This window comes from Tamandua tetradactyla, chromosome 2 (genome assembly GCF_023851605.1).
Source record: "Tamandua tetradactyla isolate mTamTet1 chromosome 2, mTamTet1.pri, whole genome shotgun sequence".
In the NCBI taxonomy this organism is placed as follows: Eukaryota; Metazoa; Chordata; class Mammalia; order Pilosa; family Myrmecophagidae; genus Tamandua; species Tamandua tetradactyla.
In genome coordinates this window covers 52,913,103-52,930,975 of record NC_135328.1, presented here as the reverse complement: position 1 = coordinate 52,930,975, position 17,873 = coordinate 52,913,103, and the positions used below count along the sequence as shown (strand labels likewise).

At 39.1% G+C, this 17,873-nt stretch overlaps 1 protein-coding gene and 1 long non-coding RNA gene across 20 annotated transcripts in view; one reads left to right on the top strand and one right to left on the bottom strand.

The window, feature by feature from the left end:
* The window catches only part of FNBP1 (formin binding protein 1), a 152,825-nt gene that overhangs the window by 4,457 nt on the left and 130,495 nt on the right, over nucleotides 1-17,873 (top strand). The window contains exon 2 of one of the 19 annotated variants that reach the window (XM_077147111.1): nucleotides 6,788-6,951. The exons of 17 other annotated variants lie outside the window; for them this stretch is intronic. Coding sequence is in view for 1 of the 2 variants with exons in the window: in XM_077147101.1 (XP_077003216.1) it covers nucleotides 3,167-3,190 (24 nt within the window). In the remaining variant the exon portion in view is untranslated. Of the gene's footprint in view, nucleotides 1-2,921; nucleotides 3,191-6,787; nucleotides 6,952-17,873 lie in introns of those variants that run through there. One more of the 19 variants, XM_077147101.1, reaches the window with a different exon arrangement.
* On the bottom strand, nucleotides 1,509-2,984 carry LOC143672437 (uncharacterized). The gene is made up of 3 exons (XR_013169870.1): nucleotides 2,895-2,984; nucleotides 2,382-2,565; nucleotides 1,509-1,929 (listed from the first exon to the last, which is right to left on the bottom strand). It is a non-coding gene; the product is annotated as an uncharacterized LOC143672437 (long non-coding RNA).

The window sequence follows — 17,873 nt, the reverse complement described above, 5'->3', positions numbered from 1 at the left end:
AAAAAAGGAAAAGGAATAATACTTGTGTCCTTATTATGTACTAAGCATTTTACATGTATTCATTCTTTCAATCTTCACAATAACCTTTGAAATATTATTTCTATTTTATAGAGGAAAAAACTGAGGCTTAGAGAAGGAAAGTAAGTATCTAGCCAAAGCTCTGTAGCTGTCTTTGCAGAGTCATCCAAATCTGGCTTACTCCAAAGCCCATGCTCTCCCCATAGTTTCCTCATTTCAGCCACATAACAGCCTATAGGGTCCCTGTTTTATGAATGAGGAAAATCAAAGCAACGGAGAGGTTAAATAACTTGCCTAAGTCCACACACCTAATAAGTGTTGGAGCACAGAGATCCCAATTTAACAGTTATAAAACTCCTTTAATATTTCTTACATCTTAGCTCCCGAATTAGACTGGGTGAGAGTTACCAAACAGCCCTAAGAGTTGTTTGCCTGTAACTCCATAGCAACCTGTACAGGGACTCTGTTTGTCTTCTTTGTCAAGATACCTTATTTCAGTATTGATCATATCATAAGATCAGATTACTCAGTGGAACTTTATATAGAGTCACCCACCAATATCGTAACTTTGTAAATCTATGTTCTCCAGACCTTACTGAGAGGTTAAACAGACATACATAACCCAGACCCCCTAGGTACTTACAGCATTTACATAGACAGGGTTTAGAATACCTGTTGCGAAAATTTATTCTAAGTAGGTCACATCACAGTAATTTCTTAATAGTGAGAATTCCTTGTCTTGGAACCACTCCCTCTTAATATAAAGGGAAATCAAAATGGATTTAGTTCTTCCAAAAGAAATAATGTGCTCTGTTTATTTTATCATTTTCTCTGCTGGCTCATTTCTGTTTATCATGAGTCCTATTTATTTCAACTACTTCGTCAATGGATTCTTTTTCTTTTATTTTTTTTATAAGATTCTGACACTTTCAAACATTTTTCAGTTACCACCAAAACTTAAAGAAGTTAAAAATGTTTGCATAACTCAGTTCCATACAGTTCTGCTAGGCCTTTAATTGGTTCCTATAATTAACAGTTTCCTGCTTACTCATCTTAAAAAGTTTCATCTTCATGTGGTCTTTTTTCTTCTGCTCTCCCTTCCTCCTCTTCTTCCACTTCTTTCTCTTCTTTGAAACAGTGGTTTGATTTTTTCTCCTTATTAGCATATTTTCACAAGTGGTCACTGTTTTTGAGAAGACAGTCACCAAGAATTCAGTCAAGATTAGATCACTGTATTTGACTGAAGAAATAGTCAAGCTTTGACAGGAAGGTAAATTGAGGTGATTACCAAGGCAGTCTTGTTAGATAACTTGCATTTCATTTACCGTTTGCAGATTTTAGTAGACTAAACTGCAGCATTGTTTGAAATTCCAAACTCACCCTGGCTTTTCAACTGTTCTGGGAGATAGGTGGCCAACTGTTCAGATTCTTCCATATCTAAGTCTCTAAAGTAAAGAGTACCCAAACCTGGTAAGTGTAAAAGCAAAATATTTAAGCATGTCTATGCATAAACACACAGACACACACACACACACACACACACACAAAGGTGGGCGGGGGAACTTGTAACTGAAGAAAGACAGACCAAACAGTTTTGACAGTTTAAATTTATTTTAATTCTGTCCAACAAAGGAAGTAGACTTGGAGGCTTATCTACAAGGGTTTTTGAGCTCCACCCTTTCATGGGAGAATGATAAGCAGGTTGGGGTTGGGGACTGTTGGAGAAATGCATAATTGTGAAATATTTTTAAAATGAGGCCCAATTTGGGTCCACAGTAACTCAGAAAAGGATCTAGTAACAGCATTAACTGATGGAGAAAAAAAAATAAGATTTAGGGAAAAAGGGACTGATGATTCGGAGGAAAGAGTTGAACTCCAAAAATTCTCCATAACTGGTTGGAAATGATATACCTATGGAATGTAGAGAAGGCTAGTCAGTATCTGAAGATAAAATTAGCTGTCAGTTAACTAGCCATAGGCCAGGTAACAGGTGCTCATCTCCTTGATCCTCATCACTACACAGTGATATGGAAGGGTTATTAACCCTTTTCGGTAGGCAGGAGCTCTGAGCTAGAGAGGTGGGCTCCTTGTCCAAGGCTACTCAGTACGTGCTGGATTTGAATTAAACAAGTTACCTGTGGACCCAGCGACTTTGCTTTTACCCATTAAGCGGTGACGTGATTTCACGTCTGAGAGTTTCTTTGCCAAACAAGTTGGAAATCACTGGTTTCAGAGATTAGAAATCACTGGTTGTAAGACCCTATATTCTATCTTCAGCCACTTGAATTTGCTTGGTCGATCTTTGCTTCGACATCCCTATGTATACAGAGCACAAATACCACCGTACCCCGTCCCATACCCACCGCTCAAGGTTGCAGGTCCATCTGGGCTCCGGGTTTGCTGGGCGGTGGGAAAAGAGGATCCTGAGCAAACTCTGGTCGGCGTGAATGGCTGCCAGGGAAAAGTAGTGTCCTAAAATCCAAAGCGGCGTTGGCACAGTGGGGCAATTTCAGCCCTCTGCATTGAACCGGTAATAACAGGGGCCGGCTGTTCAAAGAGGAAGGGTTGTCCTAAGCAGAAAGCGTGGTTGCTAATAAGTAATTTCATTTTCATTTAAAATTTGTAGGGAAAGTCCTCCCGGCCCCAGATCCGGGCCGTGGCTACTCTCCGCGTCCTTCCGGACCCCGGGGTGACACGGACCTGGCGGAGGGTGCTGCAGGGGTGGCTGTGCCGGGCCAGACGCAGGACCCAGGGGCCGTGGGCCCCGAGCTGGGGGCGGGGCGGGCGCTGGAGCGCAGGCTGTCAGGACGACCCCGCCCCCGGCGCGCGGCCCTGCCCTCCCCACCCGGTCGCCCGCTGCCCCTCCCCTCCCTTACCCCGCCCCTAGCCTCTCAGGGTGTGGGGTTGGCGGGCGGGCGCTGCGGCGGCCGCGGCTGCTGCTTCCTCGGGCCATTTTGCTGTGGAGCGACGGGAGGAGGAGCCACCAAAGAGCATCAAGCAGAGGCGCGGCGAGCCGGAGGAGGCGGCAGTCGGTGGACTGCAGGCTTTCCTCGGCCGCGAGGATCTTGGGAGACGAAGGGATCGCCGGGGAGGGGGACTGGAGGAGCCGCGCCCGCTGCGCGGAGCGCCCCTTCCCGCCCCCTGCACCATGAGCTGGGGCACCGAGCTCTGGGTAAGTGAGGGGCTGGGCCTGCCGAGCTGTCGGGAAAGGTGCGGGGAGCGTAGGCTGCGTTAACCTACTGTTTAGGGAGGGGGGCGCGGGCCGGTGGAAGCGATGGTGCGCGAGTCTGGTTCCCCGTGGCCTGGAAAGGGGGCGCGGATCCCGGTTCCTGTCGTCGGCCTTGACCTGAGCGGTAGCCGCGGGCGGGACTCGCCCTCAGGAGGCTAAGAGGAGCTGCTGTGCGTCCCCCCGTGGCCTGAGGAGGGGGGCGGGTGTGGGTCTCCCGGGTGGCCTGAGGGAGGAACGCTGGTCTGGGTCAACCCAGTGGTCTGAGAAGGGGGCGCAGGTGTGGGTCTGCACTGCAGCCTGAGGATGTGGCGCGGCTGCTAGTCCGAGACCCCCGCGGTCCTGAGGAGGCCCGGAGCCGGCAGTGTGTGTTCAGGGGGAGCCTTAATCCCTCCGATCGAGGAACCGGATGGATCCCCGCTCTGCGCCAGGGAGGGGCTTCGATGGGGTACGGAAGCCCTCGGATTTGGGGGCTGCGTTATTCGGGAGCCTCAGCCGCGGGTTCCTAGAGCTGCTTTCTCTCCGTGGAGGTGCCTCTCCGGGGGCGGGGTGGCCTTGGCGGGCGCCGGGGTCGAGGTTTTGGGTTTTAGGGTGCCAGAAGCGAGAAGTGGTATTCTTTACTCTGGAAGTGAGAACTTCCGACCTGTGGCGTTTGGGGGATTTATAATCCTTGAGGGGCATCTCAGATCCTGAATTTGGTGTGGAAACTGCAGCGTTTGGCCTGGAGGGGTAAAGTAGTAGGGATTAGGAGAGATTTTGTTTTATCACTCTCAGAAAGAGGCATTCGCGGGATAAATCATTCTGGGGAAGGTTGTTGGAGAGGGGCGCCTCGCCCAGATTCTTTGGATTGACTATCCTTATCCCGGTGGGTGCGGGTAAACAAGTAGCTTTGTGTTTAGCTGCTCTCTTTACCGGACTGAGTGTGAAGAAGGGAAGCGAAGGCGATTCAGGTTATCTCAGGGAAGGAGAAGCTGTTGGTTTTGGAATCAAGCTTGTTTCCCTGCTTTTTCTTTGCGTTCCATGGGTAAGATCTGGGCAGTGCAGTGTCCAGTGGAAGGAGTGAACGATAGCTCATATTATTACACTTACATGAGCAATTACCCATTATGAACTCTAAAGTGACTTTCTTACTACCATTTAGAATTCGATTTTAAAGGATGTGGATAAGAAAATGAGGGGTGGTGGTTGCTATGTGAAATGAGGCCAAAAATCTCATGTCAAGATAAAACAAGGTTAGAGAGATTACAAAAACAGAGCATCTTCCCTTAATTTTTTTTTGCTTTATTAATCATTTCTTAGACTCATAAGCAACTGCTGTGTACTAAAATTCTGAAACCAACAGCTCCTTTAAACTAAGATAATTTATTTAATAAACATTCTCTGCCCAAAGGTTTCATGGCAAAATTTCTACTGATATTTACAAATATGCATTTTAAAAATAAAATAATAGAAATCTTTAAATATTTGCACATACCTAATTAGGCAAAATCAACCATTTTGCATTTCTTCTACTCTTTCTTCACTCCCTTTGACTCTTTTTAGCTTATCTAAGATAGGGAAACAAATCAGAAGTAATCTTTGTCGAGAGAAAAAAGAATTTTTCCGTGATTTGTTTTTCACTCGTTCAAATAGGTTGAGATGGTGGAGGAAAAAAAAATACATTTCTAAGTGAAATAGACTGTTATTAAATTGAACACAAATTTTTTGGCGATATTGGTGAAGGCTTTAGAAGATGAGCCAGTGGAGAGGAGGCAGCTATGAGAAGGGAACTGATAAAACAGTTCCAATTTCCTATATTGTTCAGTGTGCCTTTTTTTTTTTTTTTGGTTGGGGGGAGGAAGGAAAGTGAGGACAGAGAATTGAAAATAAATGGGACCTATCATATTTACAGATGAATTAATATAAAGTCTTGGATTTGCTTCATAATGATTTAGGGATGGTAGTGGATGGGCGAAATCCATGAAACAAAGATATCATGGCTGTGAGTTGGTAATTTTTGAAGCTGGGTGATGGGTAAAGGTGGGAAGGTGGTTCATGACAGTTTCTTTCCACTGGCTATGTTTGAAATTTTCTACAATAAAAATAATTGGAAAATATTTTTAAGGGAGAAAGTATGTGAACTATTTAAACTTTTTTTTCACTTGGTAAGTTTATGAGGAACGAGTCAGTTAGCAGATCTGTATATGCAAATATATGGCAATGAAGAGTTAAAAGGGGAAAGACATTACTATAGGGTGCCACCTTTTGCCCTTGAGTAGTTTGGACTAGTAGAGGGAAAGAATCAACACATTATTTACACGTATAACAAGTGCAAAATCTGATTTTTAAGATGAAATACAAAGAAGTATAAAAGCAGCAAATTGTCTATTTTCAGTTGCCTTATCTTAATATTGGCATTTAAGAGTAAGAGAAAAATAACTAGAGTAATCAAGGACTCTGAAAAACAAACCTTCAATTCTCTGTTGGTCTGAGACTGCATGATATGCGGTGTGTTGAGTAGACCAGCGGAGGGCAGTGATTGAGGGTTTTCCTTGCCAAGTGGCTTTGGGATCATGCATGTGTGTAACGAGATAATGATGGGGCACCAAAGCCTAACTTAGCAGAATTGTACTTGTGGATGGAGAATGATGAAGCTATGCTTTGGGTGGCCATGAATTATGGACCTGTGATACTGTCAGGTTTGACACACTTTTGGATTTTAGTCAAAGTGACTTTATAGGCTTTTAAAAGCTTCAGGTTTCTGACATTCTTACTTTACATTAAAGGCCTACTCGTAAGCCACATCCGGCTTCATAGAGGGAGTGAAACCTTTCTCTTCTTTTCTTTTCTTGTTTTTTTAGTACCTCTATGGGAATAAACTTTCATATTGTAGAAAATTTTGAGAAGTCATGGATTGTTTAGGAAGTTATCATACAAACATAAAAATGAACTCAACACCCATAGAATTCACTGCTAGTTACGTTTGTAATAACGTTATTGGATTAGTTGTTATTTAAATTGATGGTTTCTATTTTTGTATCAGAAGGTTATAGCAAAATACATGTGACTGTTTTGAAGTGATTAGGTTATAATTGTTTCTGTACAAGTCTTCATAGCCCTGCCTTTTGATCAAATTTTAAAATCTTTATTGAACAACTACTGTGTAAAAGATACCTAACCGAGTTTGTTGTAAATCACATTATATATATTGAAGTGTATCTACTTATTTTAGCGACAACACGTAAAGTTTTTTTTTTCCTGGCCTACAACATTAGAGTCAGAAGAGAGATTTATGTTTCTATGTAGGATGAACCAAAATGTATTTACTCAGGATTTGTGAAAAAGACAATAGGGATAGAATAAATATGTTGCACCAACTTGTTGAAATTGTTACTGGTCAGGCGATATCATAAAATAAGAGTTTGCTACATTTCAATGCTTTTCTTACCTACCTATTGGCAGGAAGTGACAGTTCAGCCTCATTAGCTTGCTCACAGAGTGTGATATGAATAAACTCCACTGGAAATTTTTTAACTTTCCTAATAATTATTCTACTCTTTGCAGTTAACAGATTACTCAGTGACAGAACCTGGTTTTGTTGTTTCCCAGTGTCCTCTCTGCCATCTTTATTTTATTACTCTGGTGCTAAAACGAAATGAAGTATCCCCATATACCAAAAGCACGAAAAGAGGACAAAGAGACCTGAGTAATACATATTGGTTAACATAGTAAGTAGCCTCCTGTATTGATTGTATGTCATTTTGTAACCAACTTTATTTTTTAGAATTATTGCAGGTTTACAGAAAAAATATACATAAAACTATAACATTTCATATACTCCACAATTTTTATTATTAACATTTTGCTTTAATGTAATAAATTTGTTATAATTGATAACCAATTTTATTTACATTATTAACTAAAGTCCATCACATTCGAGTTCACTCTTTGTGTTGTATTTAATTTGGTTTTTATTTTTATTGTAGTAACATATATTCAACATAAAATTTCCCATTTTAACCACTTTCAGATATATATTTTCACTGGTGTTAATTCCATTCATAATGTTGTACTACTGTCACCACCATCCGGTATCAAAATGTCATTTATTTATTTATTTATTTTTTTGCATGGGCAGGCTCCGGGAATTGAACCCGGGTTTCCAGCTCAGCAGGTGAGAATTCTTGCCACTGAGCCACCGTTGCACCACCCAAAATGTCATTTCTTTTTAACCTGTGTTTTTAAGACATGCTAAATTTGAGCTTTCCACCATATGTTGAACGTGTTGACATTGATTATGATGTATGTTTTTTAGAGACAGCAAGGTTAGAGTTACCTACCAACTACTGGGAACAATGCCTGGCTCATAGTAGGTTAATAAATGTTTATTGAATGGATCCTTTTTCTCCCCTTTTAATGTTTACTTTTTTAAAGTAATTGGCAGATAACCATAATGCCTTTCTGGGCTTTGACAATTGTAAACATTTTTTATAATCCTAGGTACCCTTTTTTTTTTTAATCTTTAAAGCAAGTCTTGAAAATTTTTATCTTCTCTGTTGTTCATGCGTGACGTATATATGTGTGTTTATGTAAGAACACTTTGTAGTGTATTAAAATTTCAAACTAGGTAATATTGTTTGTTTTAAATCTTGAAGTAATTGACTATTAATGGTTCCAGGTTTGGAGAATTACTCCTTTTCTTACTGCCCTTTGAATACTAAATGGAATAGAATATTAACAAGAATCCATACCTCTTCTGTTCTTTATACTTAACACATCAAAGATTTCTGTTTGGGATAAGCATAGCGAGACCATCAGGAAGAGCCATCACTCTCTGAATTATGGTGTGTGAAACAGAATTACCTCAGAAGATAGACAAATCAAGTTTAATTCTGTTGTTCCTACTTCTCCATTAGAATAGGTTTTATACACAATCTTTTCTGGTTACTGAATATTAAACAGAACATGGAAGGTCTAGTGATTTTGTAGTTGATATTTATATATCAGCTTGTTGCCTTCACTTTGTACATTAAATATATTCCTGAAAACTTGTGTAAATTGCATTTTTTGTGGTAAAACTGCATTTCCAGCATCGTAGGGAGGTTCGTAAATGTCCTTGCTTACTGGGTAACCACATTTCAACTAGTGCTTTACATTGGTGCGACATGGAAAGCGCTTCTTTGAAGGACTATTCAAGTATCAGCCACTTCCTAACTAAAGCTAATATTGTGTTTCCTGCAAGTATTACTCATACTTGTTTCATCAACACCACCCACATTTAAAAATAAGGCTTTATTTTGACACTTAAAAACTGTAAGCCACCAGGAATACAGGAATGCACTGGGAAATTAATCTAATTAGATTTTAAAATATGGGTGTGAAGTCTTCTGTAATTAGTGTTTATAATGCAATATTTGTTTCTTGTTTTAGTAATGTATAATCATATTAGCTTGCACCTAGTGATGTATCCAGTTTAAAAATTAAAAAATCTTGCAGGGCCAAATATGTATATTATATTGGAGGGTTAGTTGGGAGAATACAACATTTTAATATTAATTGGTTATGATTTTCCAATTGGGGCTGACTTTTAACTTAGAACCTCATCCTATTTGTAAAATTCTGTGCTGAATTTATATAATGCCTAACCTCAATTGTCTACTACTAGAGACAGATTACAAAATTGAGGTAGGTGAAACTTCTATTTTTTTGTTGCAAACATTATAATACATGTTTACATTTAAATTGTGACATTACATAAATTATATAGTGAATTAAAAAAAATAGAAAACTCCCAGAATGAGCTGAGACTTGGCATCATGGAATTGAGAAATCCTTCTTGACCAAAAGGGAGAAGAGAGAAATGAGGCAAGATAAAGTTTCATTGACCGAGAGATTTCAAATGGAGTCAAGAGGTTATACTGGAGGTTGTTCTTATGCATTATATGAATATCCCTTTTTAGTTTATAGTGTATTGGAGTAGCTGGAGGAAAGTGCCTGAAACTGCTGAATCATGTTCCAGTAGCCTTGATTCTTGAAGACAATTAGTATAACTATATACCTTTTACAATGTGACCATGTGGTTGTGAAAACCTTGTGTCTGATGTTCCTTTTATCCAGGGTATGGACAGATGAGTAAAAAGACAAAGATAAAAATAAATAAGTAATGGAGGGGATAAAGGATAAAAAAATTGGGTAGATTGAAGTAAAATAGAACATGCCATTCTAGCAATTGTAATTAGGTTTTTAATAAGAATTAGTTCTTAGAATAACATCTGAGATTTCAGTTTATACAGTTTAGCAATTACAGTTTCCATTTGTACTTTTCTGTTCTCCCTGTATGGTTTCTAAAAATAGAAATACCTTATGATTGCATAAACTTTTAGTTCTTGTAATTTTTTTTGTATGCACCATGCCCTATTGCCTTAAAGACTGATAACTCATCATCATCACTGCCATTTATTGAGTACTTACCACATCCCAGGTGCTCTTTACATCCATCATCTCATTTATTCTTACTAGGATTCAGTGAGGTAAGTACCATTCGTGCCAGCACCTGAGAAGATGATGGTGAGATGGAGTTAAGAATGCAGAAAGTTGACTCTGGAGTAACACCTGTGAAAGGAAAAGCGGGGAATGGGAATTGGGCAGAGGGAGCCATCAGGCCATGACACAATCCTGATAGTTTTTATTAGCCCAAGGAAGAGTTCCATAGCAAAGATTACCCATTCAAGGAGTCTAGCACTGGGCAGAAATGCCAGGCCCTTGTACTACTGTCTTGAGCATTCATTGGCCAAGGGCCTCCCCAAGAAGAGTTTGGCTTTAGCTACCAACTCAACTCCAAACATGAGGAGGACCCTGAGGAAGGTCCCTGCTAATGCCCTGATTGCAGCTAGGCATCAAGTCCTTTCTTGAAGGGGATATCTGAGTAATTGTTTAATGGTTGGCCACATGACCATTATCTCCCTTTTTAGCGGAAGAAATTGATGCTCAAAAAGGTGAAATAATTTGCACAAAGTAGAAAGCAGGGATTCAGTCCCAGTTTTGGGGACTCACTTAGAGCCCTCCTTTTTTTTTTTTTTAGCTGATACTTTTAAAAAAATTATCATTATTGTTTGAACTTTATATTGTAGAAAGTTTCAAACATAACTGAAATAGAAAAAATAATGCTATGAACCTTATGTACTCATCCCCCAGCTCCAAGTATTATCAATGTTTTGACGTTCTTGTTTCATCTGTTCGTCCCCACATATTTTTTAGAGCCCTCATTTCCACCACCACACATTGTAGTGCTCGTTGCTGCCTTGCTTTCCTGAAAAATCATGCATAGATCCAGATTCTCCCCTTGTCTATTAAAATACGAAAACAGAAGAGAACCAACATTCATTAGTGCCTAATGTACCCTTATTAGGGGATTTGAATAAATCCTTTCATAACCTAACAAAGACCCTGTAAATTTAAAAGGAATCTCCATTTTATGGATGAGTGTCAGATATGTGAAGTTCTTACTAGGCTCACACAAATAGTGAGTTCTAGTGCAATGACTTAAATGCAGGTGTTGTTATTGTTGCTTCTGACACCAAACATATCCATGGTGATTTAAAAAACTGTGTCTTCTGTGTTAGTAACTCACAATCTCCTTTATCCCCATAAGTCATATTTCCCATCACTGATGTAGATTTTTCTTTGTAAAGCAATTGATGTTACTCATGTTGAGAATCCGCAACTCAGAGTGCTAAGTGCTATAGATTCAGCAGGAATAAGTCATGAATGAAGCTTATACTTTAGCAGATGTTTCGTGCATGTTTTGATAGTTCATTCTTACAAAACCAAAGTTTTTCTTTTCTAATTAGAGTAATATCAAGTTTCTTATTTTATCTCTAACAGAAAAGTTTGTCATGGTGAATAGTATTTTTAACTGAATTGAGAAAGAGCAAGATGGGTATAGACCACTTTGGGGATGCTTTTGCTCTCAAGGCAGGACTTTCACTTTTGTTTTTTGAGGAACAGGAAACCAAAATTTTTTTTCCCTCTTGTCTGTCGCTAAAGAAAACTTGGCACCTTTAAAGGAAGCTATTCACCTTGTACTTCTGTTGGAATAACTAAAAGGTGAGTCCCAGAAATGTATTAAAAAACAGACAGGTTCTTGTGAGAAATGATGTAGGTGCTTCCAACTAAGTGAGACAGCACTGGTCAGCCTGGGTTTCAGTGCTTGCTTAATCTAACATTTATTAGTATTAGGTGAGTCCTACATCTCTGTTCTTTGTTTTCCTGATGTAAAAAAGCATGGTATGATGACACTTGCTTTCCTTTTCACAAAGATGAGTACATGTTTGAAAAACTGCTTTGAGAATGTTGGATAGGAGGTAATGGATAAATATAAATTATTATAATAATGGGAGGATTAAGGAAAAAGAAAACAGTTCCTTGGGAACAAATTGTGGAACTCCCCAACTGCAGGCAGGACTCATGAAAAATGAACAATTCACTGTTTAGCCCTCTAGTTTTCATAGTTAACAATAAAATATCAATATTTGGAAAATGCCTGGAAATGTTTGCTTTGGAAAGGAAATCTGACTTTGATGACGTCAGAACTTCATGTTCATCTTTTTCTTTTCCTTATAAAATGAACTCCAAACCACTAACCAGACTAATTTTTAGCACTCTGTTTGGGGTCTGCTCAAGATATAATTCTAATATTATCCTTTCAAGCTCCCCCTTGGTTATTATTAACCCTTAAAAAAAAAGTTCTACTGAAGTCACATTGTTTCCCAACAAAAAGCTGGATATTTGCCACTTGAGACATCTAATACATTATTACACATACCAGCTTAGTTTGCAATTGATTTTATTTAGCAAAGAAAGCCAAGAGGTTTGAAAATATTTGCATTAAGACAGATATAATGTGGAAATGGCTTTAAATCTTGGGCAAATAAATTTTGATTTCAGGACTGTGTGTATATGTAAAATATATATTTTCACTATTACTCTGAATTTTTTAATTAAAATTTTACTTATCTTTAAAAAGAGGTTATCTATTTGCATAGTTCAAATTTCGGAAGGAACTGAGATATACATGAAAAGTTTGCCTGTCATCACATGATTTAATTCCTAATTATCATAACCATTTTTGTCAAGAAGATTGGTTGTGTTGGTAGTAAATAACTATGGTTTTAGAAGATAAAAGGAGAAAACAAATTACAGAAATTACATTACACCAGATAAGAGATAGAGACATGATTAATATAACTGAGATTTATTTTATTCCCAATATTTTTTACGAGCACTTACTGAGTGCCAGGACATGGCCCAGTCTCAAGTAACTCACAGTTTAGTAAGGGGAATAAAAATGTAAACAGAATGATAAGGATGAGGTAGGGTAAATGCATAGAAGAATGTAGGCAGCACTGTAACCCAATTGGGGGGAAAGGATATCCAGATAGAGTCTTGAAGGACAAATAAGTTATATAGGTAAAGGAAAGTGGGCAGATTGGAGAGGTGATCTAGACAGAAAGACTTTCAGAAAGTGGGAATAAGGCATGTCCAAAGGCCCAGAAATGTGCTAGAGGGCATAGAGCTCCAGAAGGAGCAGAGCATGTGATGGGGTTAGAGGAGGAGTCTGAAATGGTAGATGGCTGAAAACCATGTAAAAGCAATGTCTTCACCTTGAGGGCTGCATAAGACACCCTTTAACTGCTGAAAGCAGAAAACTGCAGGGTCAGATATTGCCTTCTTATTGCAGTGTGGAAAAGGTTGGAAAGGAGCTAGGTAAATAGCTGGAGGCTAGGCTAACTGATAAATAGCCTAACAGACTAGGCTGTTTGGCTGACTAGATTAATGGTGGGGATTGGAGTCAAGAGTCTTTCCATGCCCTTAGTGAGTTCATGGTGAAAGTGGCCAGGGGTCAGGGGAAGGTCTGGTTTCTGTCCATCAACATGGGGATGGTTCTGGCCAGCCCAGGGACTACATCTATGGGAGGGGGAATCTCCCACCTCATGTTCTAAAAGTGTAGACCTGGAGACTGGCTGAGAACTTCTGGTAAACAGCCTTTCTGCCTGTGACATGCAATCACCTGCAAGCACAGGAAGAGGCTGGGAGCTGGAAAGAAAGAGGCCCTGCCTTCTAGAAAGGCCATATCCTGGCTACTATCACCTATACTCTGGTGGGCTCCTTAATCAGAAACCCCAGAAGCTTCTTTTTCACTAGGCTTCTAGACTTAGTCCCTAGAGCTACCTGGGCTCTGGAGAACTAGGTGGTTCAGGTGGGAGAGTAGGAAGAGATGGCTTTGTCTCTTGGCCTTGTTTACGTAACAGCTATTGCTCACCCTGCAACACCCCTGATCCTGGCAGCAAATTGGGCTGGGAAGAGGTGGTAGCAGAGTTCTAGAGTGGAGATGCTGGGGGAGACAGCTTCTTGAGCTGGGCCATCTGGCTTCTACCTCCCCTGTTGGCTGGCTCAGTACATTAGCTCTTGGTTGCAGCCTCCTGAGACACGGTGGGGAATGGGGGTTCGTGGACAGCCCAGCACCCTCCACCTTGGCTTCTGGAGCTCCAGGAACTCTTCCGCCCTAGATCCCCCTCCTCCTAAGTGTGTGTGAGTTTGCACCATATTTAACAAATTGGGAATGGGTTTAGGGTATTGATACAAGTGTGGTGATTGTATCTTTTGGGGAGAAAGGGGTGAAAGTGATCCAAGAAAGTAGTTACTGTTAATATTATCTTGTTATATTTACTGGGTGATGTGAGAAATATTGTACATAGACCTGATTTGTGGGATCAGATGTCATCTCTAGCGAGCGTTTACTTTTTCTGTATACTGTACATATGTGTGGCGTTTGCAAGTTTGCTGTGGGTTTGATCCCTGGGCTCTCAATAGCAGCAAGGTTCAGCATTGTGTGCCTGATTGTACCTCAGATGTCCCCAGCAAGCATGGGAGTGGTGGACCTGAACTGGGCCACTGAGCAGACTAAATAAATTAAGCAGTTAATGTAACTGGCAAAAAAAAAAAAAAAAAGAGTCTTCCCATGAATTATATGCCCAAACATTTTCATATAGGTAGAATTAGGTTGAAATGAACTGCTAGGGAGCCTTAAATGGCTAAAGAAGACCTAGCGGTGTACATTTTGAGAGGTGAGCCAGAGAATGGGAAGGGTGAGGCAGAGCCACTGCTTTGACTTGTAGGTTAAATAATACATCAGCCTCAGGTCCTTTTTTTTTCACCAGATGAGCCCAAACCCAAACAAATAGTCACTGTTTTCTTACTCTTTGTTTCTGCTCAAGTGGCACTTGATAAAGTTGCTACCCTTGTCTGTTCCTCAGCTCTTTTAAACTAAGAGATTTGGTATATTCAGTATGCCTAAAGGTAATTCACACTAACTAAATTCCCAAGACTGATGAATAAACCATAATGCAAACTTTAAATTTATGGTGAGAGGTATATTCTTTAAAGATTTTTTTTATTAGAGAATTTGTAAGTTTACAGGAGGCTCATACAGAGAATACAGAATTCCCATAAACCTGCTGTCATTTTTAACATTTTGCTTCAGTGTGGTACCTTTGTTACAATTGATGAGAAAATATTATTATAATTGTACTATTAATTACAGTCCTTCATTTACATTAGGGTTCACTGTTTGTGTTATACAGTCCAATGGTTTAGAAATATAATCTTAGGGAGACTGGATATTCATATTTACTGACCTGTGCATTCTTTCCCTCTAGGCTAATCTTTGTGGAAAACTAAATTCTATAAACAGTTTCTTGGAGAGCATAAAATCAAAATAGAGTTAGATGATGTCAATGGTTAGTGACACCAAGGCTATGGGCAGCCTCAGGCATCTATTCTAGAAGGATAGATCTACATTAAGAATAGACACCTCTATTTGAAGATATGTAGGTGGTTCCTTTTCTGTTTACCCATTTTTTCTTTAGACAGGCTGTAGGGTATTCAGTTATGTTTAAACCTTCTTAATTCTAATGTCTATTCCATCTTGCATCCCTGAGATTACATCTAGGTACCCAGATTGGATGTTAGGTGTTCATCATCTCATCACTTACTAGCATTTCCCAAACTGGTTAAGTCTGAAAATCTGTAATTTTAGTAGCTTTCCTACATAATTATGATGTGGCTTAGGTAGCACTGTATAACAATTGATTCCTTGTTATACATTCTAAGTTTTTGTTTTATTTTTATTTTATATAGCAAAGTAAAAGTCTAGTAATATTTTAGAGCTACTTCCTTACCCTGTCAGCTAACAAGTATCAAAACCATTTTAAGGATCTCTGCTCCTTATGGTTGCTTAGTTATGATTTGCTCAGTTGCCTAGATAGGTCATCATTCATTAATCATTCAACAGATATTATTGACCACCTACTATGTTTCAGGCAAAGAGAAAATGATAGTGAACCAAACAAAGGCAACCAAAATGTTGCCTTTATATGTGATCTCTACATATAGGGTATCAGATAATAATAAGTACTATGAAGAAAAATAAGGGAGTGATGAAGTAGGATTGAGGGGAGTGGGAGAGAATAACAGAAGCAAGTGCTGGCCATTTACAAGATGCTCGTTATATCTAAGTGGAAAGATAGTGTGCTGGTTTGAAATGATTTATGTACCTTAGAAAAGTCATGTTTTAATCCTAATTCCATTTTATAAAAGCAACGGTTTCTTCTCAGTACTGTATGTTGGAAACTTTAATTAGCTTATCTCCATTGAGATGTGACTCAATCAGTGTGGGTATTAAACTTGATAGGTAGAGATGGATCTCCACCCATTCCGGGTGGTTCTTAATTGGTTTTACCAGAATCCTTTAAAAGAAGAAGCACTTTGGAAAACAGTAGAGAACGGCAAGAGAGGAAGCCGGGAGATTCAGAGAGAGCAGAGAATGACAGAGCCACTAGAAAGCCACACAGAGAATACCACAGAACCATGAAGCAGAGTCCACCAGCCAGTGACTTTTGGAGTTTGAAAAAGGAAAATAACCTCCCAGGGAGCTGGAGAGGAAGCTAACAGATGACACTGTGTTCACCATGTGCCTTTCCAGCCGAGAAAGAAACGTTGACCGTGTTTGCCGTGCACCTTTCCACTTGATAGAGAGAGCCTGAACTTCATCGGCCGTCTTAAATTAAGGTATCTTTCGCTGGATGCCTTTGATTGGACATTCCTATAGACTTATTTTAATTGCGACATTTACTTTGCCTTAGAACTGTAAACTAGCAACTTACTTAAATTCCCCTTTTAAAAAGCCATTCCATTCCTGGTATATTGCATTCTGGCAGCTAGCAGCTAGAAAAGATAGTGAGATGTGTGCATCTGCTATTCAGGGAGAAGTCTAGACTGGGTAGACTAGAAAATTTGGGTAATCAGAAAAGCTAGTATTAAAATGGTAAAATGTAAGCTTTTGACGTGTAATGTTGTTGCTAAGTAAAACTGTCTAATATGTTGACCTTTTGGACAGTGACTGCATTCTCTGTTTGCTCAAGTGTTTACCTTACTGAGTATCAATATCTGAAACTTGTAAATTGGGAGGGGTATAGATTTGAGTTGATTGTTTTGGCAAGTTGTTATAAGTGTGTAATAAACAGATCTTGAGATTTTTCATATACTTAAAAATAAAACTAATGTGCCAATTCATAAATTGAAGAAGTAAAAATAAATGGTCACTGATGGGCATTCGGTGTTTGATAGTAATTGGAAATTAATTTCACACATGCATCATTTATTAGGATTTTGCAGACAACTTAAAAGTGTAGATTCTACTCCTTTGAAAACTGCTAATGTGCTTATTTGACATTTGAAGATGGCCAGAGAATGTCAAGAATTATTCATTTCACAATGTTGTTGTCTATTTGAGATCTCGGTTATACCTAATAGTGTTTAATTTTCCTCTTTATATTTCTCAGAGATAGTTTAAAATTGGCAACACTAGATTACCAAATAAATCAGATTTGGGGAGAACTCTACTTGATATGTAGTACCAGATTCCATTTTGCAGATGGTCACAATATCTATTATCATCATACCCTTCTTATAATGTGATGTTCAGACTCCTCCATTGAGTTGTGGGCTTATGTCCCTTCCCCCTAATCTAGCAGAACTTTTTGATTGCCTTGACCAACAGCATACAGTAAAACTGACACCATATAATTTACAAGGCAGGATCAAAAATAAGCCATGAACTTTTTTTGCTTAATTTTATTTTTAGAGCAGTTGTAGGTTTGCAGAAAATTTATGCAGTTAATACAGTTTATGTATTCTCACTGCCTCAATTTTCCCTATTATTGACACTTTGCATTAGTGTGGTACATTTGTTACAATTGGTGGACCAATATAATTATAAGTATATATTAACTAAAGTCCATAGTTTATATTAAAGTTCACTTTTTGTGTTGTGCAGTTTCATGTGTTTTTTTTTTTTAATTTTTACTGCAACATATATACAACCTGAAATTTACTGTATTAACCTTTTTCAAGTATATAGATCAGTGGTATTAATTGCAGTCACAATGTTGTGCTACCATCAACACCATCCATTCCCAAAGCTAAACAGGAATCTACCTGTTAAGCACTGACTCCTCTTTCCCCACTCCTACCCCTGCTCCCAGTACTGTATACTTTCCTTTACTCTTTTGGAACAGACATTCTAGAACCC